The sequence below is a fragment of the Lemur catta genome, chromosome 6, assembly GCF_020740605.2.
Source record: "Lemur catta isolate mLemCat1 chromosome 6, mLemCat1.pri, whole genome shotgun sequence".
Classification (NCBI taxonomy): domain Eukaryota; kingdom Metazoa; phylum Chordata; class Mammalia; order Primates; family Lemuridae; genus Lemur; species Lemur catta.
In genome coordinates, this window is record NC_059133.1 from 92,911,170 (window position 1) to 92,925,742 (window position 14,573).

General features: G+C 50.8%; 1 protein-coding gene across 2 annotated transcripts; it reads left to right on the forward strand.

The window, feature by feature from the left end:
• Window positions 1-273: 273 nt before the first annotated feature.
• C1R (complement C1r) lies at window positions 274-10,611 on the forward strand. 2 transcript variants are annotated; one of them, XM_045554428.1, is made up of 11 exons: window positions 274-496; window positions 1,170-1,398; window positions 2,885-3,077; window positions 3,397-3,543; window positions 3,642-3,838; window positions 4,142-4,289; window positions 4,394-4,515; window positions 6,564-6,642; window positions 7,000-7,155; window positions 9,072-9,146; window positions 9,539-10,611. In XM_045554428.1, coding segments are annotated over exons 1-11 (2,115 nt in total). In that variant the 5' UTR covers window positions 274-494; the 3' UTR covers window positions 10,306-10,611. The 2 variants fall into 2 exon arrangements, with proteins under 2 accessions (XP_045410384.1, XP_045410383.1); XM_045554427.1 differs by lacking the exon at window positions 274-496 and adding an exon at window positions 980-1,077.
• Window positions 10,612-14,573: the final 3,962 nt, after the last annotated feature.

Below are 14,573 nucleotides of genomic sequence, written 5' to 3' on the forward strand. Positions count from 1 at the left end.
CCCAGGCCAGTCCTGAATAAAGGCAGGAAGAACGGGGTCAATGGAAAAAGGCGGTCAGAGAAGCGAGGCCCTGCAACCTGTGATTCCACATTGCCCTTTGGGTGGGAACCTTTAAACACAGCAGCGGCCCCAGGAAAGCCTCTGAAGGAACAGAGAATTTCCATCAGATTTAGAGACCGAGGACTCTAGGCCTCCAACCGAAGGCTCTGCAATTCCTAAAACTTCCAACCCCCCCTTCCTTAGCCCTTCCCATGTGGACCAGCAGGTGGCACCACCAACAGGGATTTCAAAACCAAAACTAAATTAAAGTGGAAACTCAGATTTTTTTGTTTATGCAAATAGTTCTTTCCCTACAACATCCCTCCGGGAATGGCCCCCCCACACCCCACAGCATTCCCTCCCCTTCCCTCCTCCGCATGCCGCCCTCTCCCTCCGCACACAGCGCGGGAAGTCGCTGTCAGGAGAGCCCGGGATCCCCAGACGGGCCCTGAGAAATGTGAGTAAGGCTGCTGGGCACCGGGAGGCAGGGAGGAGGCAGGGGAGAAGTCCGGGCACAGCAGGCAATCCAGGTCCGTTCTGGGAGGCAGGAACACCCTCCCCCACCATACCTCATCTGTCCCTCTGTGCACAGGCGTGCGTGCACACGGCGCGTGCCCCATCCCTCCTCCTGAGGACCAGACGAGACCTGAGACAGGGGCTGATGCCACCTTCCCTTTTTCCCTCTGGGCTCACAGCAGGGAGCAGCGAGGGGAGAGGACCCCTGCCTGGGAGGGGCCCTCTGTGAGTGTGTCTCACACTCCATCAACAGTTGCTCCCAGAGGCCTTTGCTGCACCTTTGGGAGCCCTTTCAGAGAGCCATGACTGGAAGCCCTCACCCCCAATTAACTGGTCCGGAGCCAGCCCTATTCCTGGAAGGGAAGGTGGGGGGGGGCTGGGCAGGCGAAGAGGCTGGGGAGGGACTGCGATGACAGTGTGGTGACCTCTGGACTGGACACTGCCCTGGGGAGGGACACTCCCCACCCCCATGGAGAACATCTCTGTGAGGTCCAGGATGGGCAGAGAAGAGAATGGACAGCGGTATGGCCACCCCATCCCCCACCCGGCCACAGCCCAGACGGCAAGGGGCTGCACCCCTCCAGCCCCACCGACACCCTCTTCTCCTTTGGCAGGTGGCTCTTGTACCTCCTGGTGCCCGGCCTGTTCTGCGGGGTGGGGGGCTCCAGACCCACCCCTCAGAAGCTCTTCGGGGAGGTGACTTCCCCTCTGTTCCCCAAGCCGTACCCCAGCAACTTCGAGACAACCACGGTGATCACAGTCCCCCCAGGATACAGGGTGAAGCTCGTCTTCTGGCACTTTGACCTGGAGCCTTCCGAAGGCTGTTTCTATGACTATGTCAAGGTAGGCATCAGGCTGGGAGGGTGGGGGAGACGAAGCGAGGCCCCCTGTGCAGCGTGCCCAGTCCGGGACACTGCCCCAGCCCTGTGAAAGCATGGCCAGGTGGAACTCTGAGAGTCAGGTGATGCCCTGGGTGGGGGGTGCCGGCTTGTTTAGAGCCCCCTCAGGGAGCACTGAAGGGAGAAACACAGAGGAGGGAGAGACAGGTACCACTCTCAGGAAAGTCATGATTATAGGAGTCAGAAAAACCTTCCCCATCTGTTGACTAGATGGGAGTCTTTGGGAAACCATGCTGCCTCAGTTTCCCTGTTTCCATGCAAAATATAACCATGGCTAGGATAGGAATGCAGGAACAGGAGGAAGAGAAATGTGTCCTCTGGCGAGGCGGGCATAGCCTTTTGCAAGGACACTGGGCTCAGTCCCCTCACCTCTGTGACAACTAAGGGTACCTTCCTGGTCCCGTCTTTCTGTAACCAATAAAAATGAGCTTCAGGACTCTAGCAGAGCCTGTGAATGTAGATGACTACCATTCCCTGCAGGTTGAGAGAACACCATGAAAATGGCACGTCTTCCTAGCCCGGAGGACTTGGCAAGTTTGCAGTGTTGGGGGAGGGGGTTTGGTGGCAGGCAGAGTGGGGAATAGAGGGAGGGAGTCTTCTGCTTTTGCAGGACTGAGGCATCTGTGAGGAGAGGGGCAAGGGGAGCTCAGAGATGGTTACTGATGCCAGGCCGGTGGGCCCCAGGGCTCGTGCTCAGCTGAGCCTATCAGGAGTCATGGCTGGGTGCGAATGGCTTGAACAAGGTGAGGTGGAGATAAGAAGACAGAAATAGGCCAGGCACGGTGGCTCAGCCCTGTAATCCTAACACTCTGGGAGGCCAAAGTGGGAGGATCACTTGGGGCCAGGAGTTTGAGACCAGCCTGAGCAACATATTGAGACCGTCTCTACAAAAAACAGAAAAATAGCTGGGCACAGTGGCATGTACCTGTAGTCCCAGCTACTCGGGAGGCTGAGGCAGGAGGATCGCCTGAGCCCAGGAGTTTGAGGCTGCAGTGAGCTATGATGATGCCACTGTACTCTAGCTTGGGTGACAGAGCAAGACCCTGTCTCAAAAAAAAAAAAAGAAGAAGAAGACAAAAATGAAGTCGAGCAGTCCAGACTGTAGAAATGAAGGGATGATAAAGGCTGGGTGGAGACAGCCGGGATTCCAGTGGGAGAAGGACACGGAGGTGGTAGGGACGAAGAAATACCCAAAACGTGCTCAGGGAGCAGAAATCAGGGAAGGGGTGATGTACCAGGCACAGGACAGCACCCAAGGAGTGAGTCCATGGGAGACTCGGGTGGCAGATGAGTCACCTGGGGGAGTCTGCAACAGCCAGAGCCATTGTGGAGCCTGACACACTCTGGGCAAGAGAAGGAGGACGGCCACTGCCCTGCCACACGGACACAACTCCCTAACAGGCTTCTTCCTGCCCCTGTCCCTCCACCAGATCTCTGCTGATAAGAAAAACCTGGGGAGGTTCTGCGGGCAGCCGGGTTCTGCACTGGGCAACCCCCCGGGAAAGAAGGAATTTATGTCCCAAGGGAACAAGATGCTGCTGACCTTCCACACGGATTTCTCCAACGAGGAGAATGGGACCGTCATGTTCTACAAGGGCTTCCTGGCCTACTACCAGGCTGTGGGTGAGTGGTCCCCGAGGGGGGCCCTTTTGTCTCGCGTCCACCATACTGAATGGGGCCAGGAAAGGGGAATCTGCAATCCAAAGAAGCCAAAAGCCTGGCTTTCCTTGTTCCTCCCCTCAAGAGAGCTTTTCCAAAAGGAGCCGTCAGCCTGGCTTCTGTCCCCCTTGGGCAGCCCCCAGAGAGCGCTAGAGAGGCCCAGAGGTCCTGGTGGCTGTACTGCCTTTGTCTTTAGGCCTCTGGCCAGTGCCCTCACTGAGACCAGAGTCACTACAGAAGTCTCCTAGCAGGAGTTTAACCCTCCTTCCCGACTCCCTCCCAGACCTCGATGAATGTGCTTCCCAGCACAGCTCGGCTGAGGAGGATCCCCAGCCCCGGTGCCAGCACCTCTGTCACAACTACGTTGGTGGCTACTTCTGTTCCTGCCGCGCAGGCTATGAGCTGCAGAAGGACAGGCATTCCTGCCAGGGTGAGCCGGGGCGGCTGCGGGAGGCAGGCCGGGATGGGGCCGGGGCTTTCTGGGCCAGCCAGAGCGACCCATGACCCCCTGCCTCCCTGCCCTGTCAGCCGAGTGCAGCAGCGAGCTGTACACAGAGCCAACGGGCTACATCTCCAGCCTGGAGTACCCCCGGCCCTACCCCCCGGATCTCCGCTGCAACTACAGCATCCGCGTGGAGCGGGGCCTCACCCTCCGCCTCAAGTTCCTGGAGCCTTTCGACATTGATGAGCACCAGCAAGTGCACTGCCCATATGATCAGCTACAGGTACGGCCGTCCTGCCCCCGCGGCCATCCTGCCCCCGGAGACCCTTCCTCTCCTTCCCACCCCCACTCGGCTCCTCTCTGCCCTTCTGGGACGGGACGGACCAACATCACACGAGGGCTTGGCAAGTTCCCACTCAACTGGAACTGGGCCCTGGGCAGGGGGGCCCCTTTTCACCTTCAGCAGAAAACACGCACAAGGCAGGATTCCACCACCACCACCCCACCCCGGCCACCAGGCTGACACCGCTGGCCCCATGTATAAATGTCTGTGCCAGACAGATAACCCTCCTCCCTCCCCCACTAGATCTACGCCAACGGGAAGAACATTGGCGAGTTCTGTGGGAAGCAAAGGCCCCCCGACCTTGACACCAGCAGCAATGCTGTAGATCTGCTGTTCTTCACAGATGAGTCTGGGGACAGCCGGGGCTGGAGTCTCCATTACACCACTGAAAGTAAGGTTGCCTGGGGGCCTCCCTTGCTGGCCAGCAATTAGGGGGTGGGGGAAAGGAAGGACAAGTGGCTCTGAAATAAACATGCCCTCTGGTCTCCCCAACAGTCATCAAGTGCCCCCAGCCCAAGACCCTAGACAAGTTCACCATCATCCAGGACCTACAGCCTCAGTACCAGTTCCGTGACTATTTCATTGTCACCTGCAAGCAAGGCTACCAGCTCGTGGAGGTAAGAGCCCAGAGCTGAGGGGAGACAGCTGGCCCAGCATCCCAGAAGGCATTCAGATAGGTAGGTCCACAGTGAATTTAACCTCGCCCCCAGCTGGAATCAGAGATGTTTGAGCTGGACGGGTCACTTGGTCCACCAGCTCTCAAACTTGAATGCACATCAGAAACACTTAGTGAGTTTTAAAAGCGCTGTTGTCTGGGCCCCCTGCTAGGGACTCTGATTCCATTGGCCTAGAGTGCAGCCAGGACATCAGGATTATTTAAAGCTAGTCAGGTGATTCTAATGCACAGCCGAGTTTAAGAACTACTGACCTCATCCATAACTCACTGTAGACTTAGGAACTGAAAAGGTGGCGTGGAGATGTAGTAACTCACTCGGCATCACACAGTGACTTTGTACAGCAGGGACCGAGACCCAAGTCTCCCACCTCCTGCTCCAGGGCTGTCTCACGCACACTGGTGGTCCCACCCTAAGCCCACCATCTGTCCTCAGCTTTGCAGACTCAGGAAGGAATGTGGTTTTATCCATTGGCCAATCTCACAAAAGCTGGAAAACTAAAATGCTGTTTTTAAAAACACAATTGGAGTTTCCCAGCACAAGGACCCAGGACTGAACGTGCCATCCCTGTCCAATAGATCCACTGGGAAAACCTAATCAGAATCAGAGAAAAGACCTATGGTATGTCCTTAAGTAGCAGTTAATTCATTCAGCAAACATTTTAAGTGTCTGCTGTCAGGCAGTGTTCTAGCCGTGGGAGGCACAGTAGGAAGACACCCATGTGTATCCACACAGCCTCCACGGAGCTCACGTTTGAACGTTGTATCACGGGGACTTCGCCTGACTCATTGCCCTTGATTCCAAGAGGTGTCCAGCTACCCCAGAAGGATTGGGTGGGCGTCCTGGTCTAGAAGACTGGAGACCCACAAACCCTTTGCTCATGTTAGGACCTTCCCTTTTTGGCACCACCGCTTTGGCATTTGTCATTCATGTCATGGAATTTAAAGCAAGTCACACAGTTTCTCACATTATTTACATTTCACTCACACACATTGTCTTTTTTTTTTTTTTTTTTTTTTTGAGAGAGTCTCACTCTGTCACCCAGGCAAGAGTGCCATGGTGCATCAGCCTAGCTCACAGCAACCTCAAACTCCTGGGCTCAAGCGATCCTCCTGCCTCAGCCTCCCGAGTAGCTGGGACTACGGGCATGTGCCACCATGCCTGGCTAATATTTTCTATATATTTTTAGTTGCCAGCTAATTTCTTTCTATTATTAGTAGACCGGGGTCACTCTTGCTCAGGCTGGTCTCGAACTCCTGAGTCAAGCGATCCTCCGGCCTCAGCCTCCCAGAGAGCTAGGATTACAGGCGTGAGCCACCGCACTTGGCCCAGACACATTCTCTTGCAATCTTTTCCAAGGTTAACTCCCTGGAATGATTTTTGGCCTTAATAAAACTCCCTCATATTGTCCAATAACTTGTCATTTCAGAGGGTGCCATTTTCTGGTCTTGTCCGTGCTATCTACGCAACTGCAACAGCGCTTAGCATATGTGAGCACCTCAAGCTCCTCTGAAAGGGGCGAGATGGCACTAGTTATTTCGGAAAGACCCTTGCCCTTAAGAAAACTGCAATCCAGGAGAGGTCAGATGCTGTAGGCCCGGCGGGGCGCGCCAGCGAGGGAAACGCAGTTCTGCTCTGGAGCAGAGGCTTTGGTTTCACTACAGAAAACACTCAGCCTGGCTGGTGGCTTCTTAAAATTATAAAGTGTGGGGTTCGACTGGACCACAGTGGGTACAGGCCAGAGTCTAGAGAGAATTACTGGGCCTAACAATTGGCGCTTGCTCTGACTTTCTGCTCTGTGACTTGATGCTCCTGTCTGGAACTCAGGCTGTGGAGTAGGAAGAAGGAGCACACCCCTAAGGGAGGGTGGGTGGCTGAGAGCCTGCGAGATGTCTTTGTAGTCAGTCCCTCTCGCCCCTGTGTGGGACGGGCAGGAAGGGGAGCTGCAGCCCTCCCGCTGCTGACGGCACCTCTAACCTCTGCTCACACAGGGGAACCAGGCGCTGCTCTCCTTCACGGCTGTCTGCCAGGATGACGGCACGTGGCATCGCGCCATGCCCAGGTGCACAAGTAAGTCACGATTCAGAGCTTTGTCTGTCCCTGAGGTCCTCCCACTCCTCAGCTTTGGGGACCTGGGCTGAGAAGGAGAGAGGGGTCCAGATTAAGCCTCTCCCCAAGAGACCCTCCCCCTGACTTGTCCTGGGAAGCCTATGGCCCAGTGAGCCCTCATCTCAGCAGGACTGACGGCTGTGTTCCCAGAACTCAATTTCACACCATCCAACTCCCGTCCATTGCAAGTGCCCTCCCTACTGACCATGTTTCTCTAAGATTCTCCACGTGTTCTGAGGGCAGAAAACTCACATTCCCTCCAATGAAGCTCCAGCACAGTCATTGTCAGCTCTCATACGGCCTTGTGTTCTCTCCAAGTCAAGGACTGTGGGCAGCCCCGAAGCCTGACTAATGGGGCCTTCCGTTACACCACCAAAAACGGGATGAACACCTACCAGGCACGTATCCAGTACTACTGCAATGAGCCGTACTACAAGATGCAGACCAGAGCTGGCAGCAGTGAGTCCGAGCGAGGTAGGGACCGATGCAAATGGCAATCTTCTCTCTTCCTCTTCTTGGGACATTCTCTGCGATTTCTCCCAATAGAATCTGCCCAGGGCACTGGCTTCAGGGGCCTAAATTATAGTGCCAAGAGTAATCTAGAAAGTTTAAAGGAGGAGGCACCTGAGCTGACACAAAGAAAAGACTTGAATCTCACAGACATTCAGCTCACTCTCACCACTACCACCACCACCACCACCACCACCATCACCACCAACACCACCACCATCACCACCAACACCACCACCACCACCATCACCACTCCTACCACCATCACCACCATCATCACCACCATCACCACCGCCACCACCATCATCACTACCACCACCACCATCACCACTAACACCACCACCACCACCATCACCACCACCACCATCACCATCACCACCACCACCACCACCACCCCACCACCAATGCCACCACCACCATCACCACTAACACCACCGCCACCACCACCACCACGACCACCATCACCATCACCACCACCGGCACCACCAACACCACCACCATCACCACTCACACCACCACCACCATCACCATCACCACCACCATCACCATCACCACCACACCCCCACTGCTACCATCACCACCACCACCACCACCATTACCAGTAATAACACCATCATCATTACCAACAGCACCAACACCAGGACAATCACTGCCAACACCATCACCACCATCACTACCAATAGCAATACCTCCAACACCAACTCCAACATCACCATCACCACCAATACCACCACCACCATTACCAATAGCACCACCATCAACACTAACACCAACACCACCATTACTAACACCAACACCACCATTACCAGCGTCAACACCACCACCATCATCATCATCACCATCACCACTCCCACCACCATTACCACCATCATTGCCACCATTACCACCACTACAAGTATGTCAGTGAGACTTCCCCCACTATGCTTCCCCCTCAAGCTAGTATGTTGTGATATTTTACATTTAGTTTTACTAAATGACTCTCAAACTCATCTGTGGGTATCTTTAAAACTTTTTTTTAAATAAAAAAATCATATGTATTGTAGGTTTGAAACATGTTAAAGAGGAAAAAAAATTGGGTTATATATGGTATTTACTAAGAGCTTGGCTTTGGATTCAGATAACCCTCCCTTTGCATCTTGGTTCTGGCACTTAGAAGTTACGTGACCTTGTACAAGTTAATTAAGCTCAGTTTCCTCATCTGTAAAATGAGGATAATACATACATCAAAGTGTCATTATGGTGCTTAAATGGGATAATGCAGATGAAGTGCTTAGCGACAAGCATGCACACTGTCAGCAATTAGAAAATGAAGCTACTGTTGTTATCCACAATCTCACTACCAAGATTGTAATCACTGATAAGATTTTGGTATATTCCTCTGGTTTTTATGTCTACTTTCACAAACAGGGATCACATCAAACATATAGTTAAGGCCAGCCTGAGCAACATAGTGAGACCCGATCTCTACAAAAATTTTTTTAAAAATTAGCCAGTGTGGTGGCATGCAGCTATAGTCTCAGCTACTCTGGAGGCTGAGGCAGGAGGCTCGCTTGAGCTCAGGAGTTCGAAGCTGCAGTGAGCTATGATTGTGCCACTGCGCTCCAGCCTGGACAACAGTGCAAGACCTTGTCTCAAGAAATATATACATATATGGTTAAGTATTCTGATTTTTTTCACTTATCATTAAAACAAAAATATATGTATGGAACTTCTTAACACTTTCGATATTCTATCCTTCCAGATTTGAACCTTTGGCCTTTGACCCCTGCCCATGTTGGGTCCTCATGGCCCCACTCCCTGTAGAGCACACTCAGTGCCCTTTGGCCTCTGGTTTCTTACCCACCACCTCCCAGCTTGATTCTAGCCTCCTCTCCTCTCAGGGATGTACACTTGCACGGCCCAGGGCATTTGGAAGAATGAGCAGGAGGGAGAGAAGATCCCTCGGTGCTTGCCAGGTGAGCGGGAACCCTCTGGGCCATCCCCAGGGTCTTTCGCAGCACTGCAGGGCCTCAGAAGCGCGGCACAGAGAAAGGAGACAGAGCAAGGACAGGGGAGGGGAGAGAGGGACAGAGGGACAGAGAACTGGATGCGGTCCTGACATTCCAGCATTTTCACGGAACAGATGGGAAATCAGGGAAGACAAACAGTAAGAGAAAACCCCAGGAAGAAATAAACAAGAGCAAGGAGAAGCAGCTGACCATAGGCCAGGGAAGGGGTGCGGGAATGTGAGGAGAAAGAGAAAGGGCCGAGAGCCAGGAGCGGGGATGAGGGGCCGGACTGACCACATAGGGAAGAGGGGCAGGAGCTGGAGCTGACTCCTCCCTGTCCTCCCGTCCCTCCTCCTCAGTATGCGGGAAGCCTGTCCACCCCGTGGAACAGAAGCAGCGCATCATCGGAGGGCAAAAGGCCCAGCTGGGCAACTTCCCCTGGCAGGCGTTCACCAACATCTACGGGCGCGGGGGCGGGGCCCTGCTGGGCGACCGCTGGATCCTCACGGCGGCCCACACCCTCTACCCCAAGGACCACGACATGCAAAACAACGCCACCGTGGACGTGTTCCTGGGCCACACTAGTGTGGAAGAGATCACAAAGATGGCGAATCACCCCATTCGCAGGGTCAGCATCCACCCAGACTACCGTCAGGACGAGTCCCACAATTTTGAGGGGGACATTGCCCTGCTGGAGCTGGAAAATAGTGTCACCCTGGGCCCTAACCTCCTCCCCATCTGCCTCCCCGACAATGAGACCTTCTATGACAGGGGCCTCATGGGCTATGTCAGTGGCTTTGGGATAATGGAGGAGAAGCTCTCTTATGACCTCAGGTTTGTCCGTCTGCCCGTAGCTAAGCGAGAGGCGTGTGAGAGCTGGCTCCAGAAAAATAAGAGGAATGACGTGTTTTCTCAGAACATGTTCTGTGCTGGGGACCCAAGTCTGAAGCAGGACGCCTGTCAGGGGGACAGTGGGAGTGTTTTTGCAGTGAAGGACCAGGACGATCGCTGGGTGGCCACGGGCATCGTGTCCTGGGGCATCGGGTGCAGCAGGGGGTATGGCTTCTACACCAAACTGCTCAACTATGTGGACTGGATCAAGAAAGAGATGGAGCAGGAGGGCTGAGCCCGGAACTCACAAGGTCAGAATGCAGAGAGCAGTGTGTTCAAAAACATTATCTGACCAGTTGTCGATAACCACTAAGAGTCTTTATTAAAATCACTGATGCAGAAAGACGCTGTGTGAAATAAACTCTTTCCTATAGTCCCACCCGCATTCTTTACCTGAAACAACCCACAGGGCACCTTTCTTTCCTCCAAGGATTGCAGAGGCTATAGTTCTCAGTCTCCGGTTATCCTTTTCCATATTTTTACCATTGGGTAATTGAATAAAACTCTTTCCAAATAAAATTGTTTTGAGAAATTCCAGTGAGTAAAATGAGTCAAAAGTTGTATTTAATTAGTAGAAAATATTTAGTAAGGCCATATTTAAAATATTTACTTAAGGCAATGGGAACAATGACGTTTACACACATTTACAATTAGGGTTACGAATAACAATACATATGTGTGTTGTTTTGATTGTGTAACGTAAAGAAAATCCTAATTTTCCCACATGCATAGTTGTAAATATAGCAGCTTTCTTAACAGCTCACCCTAGGATCTCTAAATAAGAAAAGAGGAGTGGCATGAAATTTTGATTTCCAAGTTGAATCACTTATAATATTTTTAAATCTCTTATATTCTTTAAGGTATATTTAAAGGTCATAGAAGGACCCAAAACTTAGAATAAGAATTGCAAATATTTACACTAGAGCAGTATCATGATATTATTGCACAACTGACTGTTCTGAACTGTTTGAACAACTTCACATGACCCAACACACATAGGCCTGACTTGAACAAGACCAGTGCAGACTTAAAACAGTCCCAAGTAATGATGAATTTTTAAGTCCAAATGTAGGTCCCTCGTCTGACACCCTCAGGGCCAAGTGCTTTTCAGTATTCAAGATTTTACAGAAATGTAATACACTGTCTGTTATGTAATATCCCCAGCAGGGTCCAAGGCAGCACCCGCTAATAAAACAGATGAATAATTATTTGGAAAAACATTTAAATATTCACAGCGAGATGAAGATGCTAAATAATTATCCATCAGTTCAGGTCAAATTTTGCCACTAAATAGGTTTTGGTGCCAAGCTTATAAAAACACTCACAGTTTTTAGAGCATGTTGGATTTCAGGATTGTGGATGAATTGTGAATGGGCAGAAATGACAGAACAAAACTTTTTCTCATAGTCTACACAAAAGCATACACAAATGCTGTGTAATGCACTTGAGTATACATTTATTGCAAATTTTTAATGATTAGAAATTTAGAAATGTTTTCAAAAGTGAGGCACCTCCGGGATGCCACTGGAGATAAGAGTGGAGTGGAGGAGACAGAGGTGGTAAAAACAAAACAAGCAAACAAAAGAGCATTGAACCATTTTATTTCTGAAGTTCCCAGGTAAATGTAAGATTCTGAGTCCCTTGTCCTGATTTCAGCACAGGGGTCCCCAGGAGAGTCAGACGACTCCTCTGACCTTCCGCTTCCCCCAAAGTCATATATGTGTCTTATTCCTCAAGTTCACTGGAGTAGAACAACACAGACAAAAGCCATGCTCTTTGAATAGACAGTTCACAGAAAAGAAAACACAAATTGCTTTGGGGTTTAGAACCTTGACTTTAACCATAATAAGGAAAATATTTAAATTGAATGTCATCGTTTTGCCTATAATACTGGTAAAGATAATGTACCATGTTGGTGAAGATGTAGAGAGACAGCTACTCTCACACATTGCTTTTTGGAACATCAGTGGGTACAAACTCTATGGGAGAGCAATTTGGTAACAGGTAATCAAAAGTACAAATGCACATGCCTTTTCACCCAGCAATTCCACTTCCAGGAATTTATCTCACATTTTCTCACATATGAGGAAAATGACACATGTGCAAGTTTAGTCATTGCAGCGTTGTTTATGACAGCAAAGTATTAGAAACCTGGACTTGGCAAAGTGTCTGGTCCCAAAGTTTCAGGTAAATTATGGAATATCTGAATAATGGAATGCAATGTAGCCACTCAATCTCCAAGACAGAGTGATAAGTGAAAAAAATGAGAAGCAGACAGTGTGTATAAGATGCTACTATTTGTATAAAAAAGAGGAGTGGGTGCATGTCACTTGCGTGTGTATTAAAGATCCCTGAAAGGATATATGGGAAACATTCATGGTTTCTGGGGGGAGACAGGAGTGGGAGGAAAAGTTATCTTTGGATCTTTCGAATTTTTAACCATGTAGGTGTTTTATCTATTCAAAAAATAAAGAGATGGAGCTCTACTAAAATATTTTTTAAATAAAAAATGTAAAGGAGTAGCTTCATTGAAAAAGCTGCTACTTATAGAGCAAGTTAGACATAAGAGATCTGGGGGAAAGGCATCCGGGAAGCAGGCAAGGGCCCTGAAGCCAGAACGTGCCTGATCCACAGGGGAATCGCTGAGGCAGCCAACGCCGTGTTTCCAACAGAGTACGAGCACTCACGTTTTGAAAGGCTCACTCTGGATGCTGAACTGAGGATAGACTCCAGGTGGAAAAGGGCATAAAAGGGACCAGCTGGGTGGCAATTGCAGTAATCCAGGACAGAAGCGATGGCAGCTCAGATCAGGGGATACAGTGGAGGTGACCAGAAGTGGTGTGAGCATAGATAAGACTAGAAGGAAGAGCCAGAGGATTTCCTGATGGAATAGATACTGGAGGGGGCGGGGTGAGAAAAAGAGAGACATCAGCTTGATGGGGAAGGTCACAAGAGGAGCAGGTCTAATGAAAACCACGAGTCCCATTTGGCGCATGTTGATTTTCAGATGCCTATTAGATTAGAGCCAAGATGGAGGAGATTCACCCCCACCTGAAACAAACAACAACAAAAAGCAGAGCTAAGGCCGGTGCGGTGGCTCACACCTGTAATCCGAGCACTCTGGGAGCCCGAGGAGGGAGGATCGCTTGAAGCCAGGAGTTCAAGACCAGCCTAAGCAAAAGCGAGACCCCATCTGTACCAAAAATAGAAAAAATTCGCTGAGCATGGTGGCACACACATGTAGTCTCAGCTATTCGGGAGGCTGAGGCAGGAGGATCGCTTGAGCCCAGGAGTTTGAGGTGGCAGTTGAGCTATGATGACACAATTGCACTCTGCCCAGGGTGACAGAGTGAGACTCTGTCTCAGGAATAAAAAGAAAGCAGACCAAGTACATGAAACAGTTTTCAAGACACTGGACATTAGGAAACAAAAGACAATGGTCCCTGAGAGACCAAGCCCTACAATTACCCCAGTTTACTGCCTTGAGAGAGTTTCCAAGCTGAGTCGCCAGAAGGAGAAACTCAGGGAGGGTTTGGTCAACTCCCTGATTTGAGGACACACAGCCAAAAAGTCCAGGGAGACCAGGGCCACCCGAATTCACAAAACCGAGTATCAGAGAGGAGAAAGCTGCGTGGAGAGAGAATTCCGGAGATCTGCAGACCCGTGCCGAGTACTCAGCAGAGTCCTGATCAGCACTCCACTCTAATATGTGAGAAAAGTACCTAAGGATGGGGAAAAACACATGAGCTCATTAGAGGGAAGAGTACCCGGCAATCACGGGGACCGGAAACACCCGCCGCCCCCACTGGCCAGGCTGAAAACCCCAGTGATTCACAGGGCACTGTGTAGAGAATGCAGAAGGGTCTTGCCGCCCTTGGAGGGTCCAAGTTGACTACAAACAGTGACCGCTGAGGTAGGAGGAAAACCTAGAGAGTTCACTATTTCAGAAGCCAAGGAAAGAAAGTACACCAAGATGGAGATGAAGGCTGAGGATGGGCCCTTGGATAGAGCCACGTCAAAGTCATGGTTGACCCAGAAAAGCACAGTTTGGTGGAATGATAGGGGCAAAAGCCAGACTGGAGCTGGAGAGAGAGAGTGGGAGAAGAGGAACTGAAGACAGAGAACATAATCAATTATTTTAAGGAATTTGCTGCAAAGGGGAACAAAGAAATAGGGCAAGCAGTTAGAGGAACTGTGGTCAAGAAAAGTTTGTTTTAAATTTAGAGGAATATCAACAACATGTTTCTGTGCTGATGGGAATTACACAATAGAGAGGGACATGGTGACGCTGGGTGGGGGAGGGAGAGAGATGGAATCTAGCTGGAAGCTGGATCCGTTATCCAGGATAACACTCAGGCAAGCCAGGGAGAAGGGAACAGACGCTGGTGTTTCATAGACGTGGCGGAGGTAGGAGTTCTCTTCCAGTCTTGAGTTTTCTTGGTGAAGTTGAAAATAAGATAATAAGGTCATCACGGGGTTTGAGGAGAGAGAGGAATGAAACAG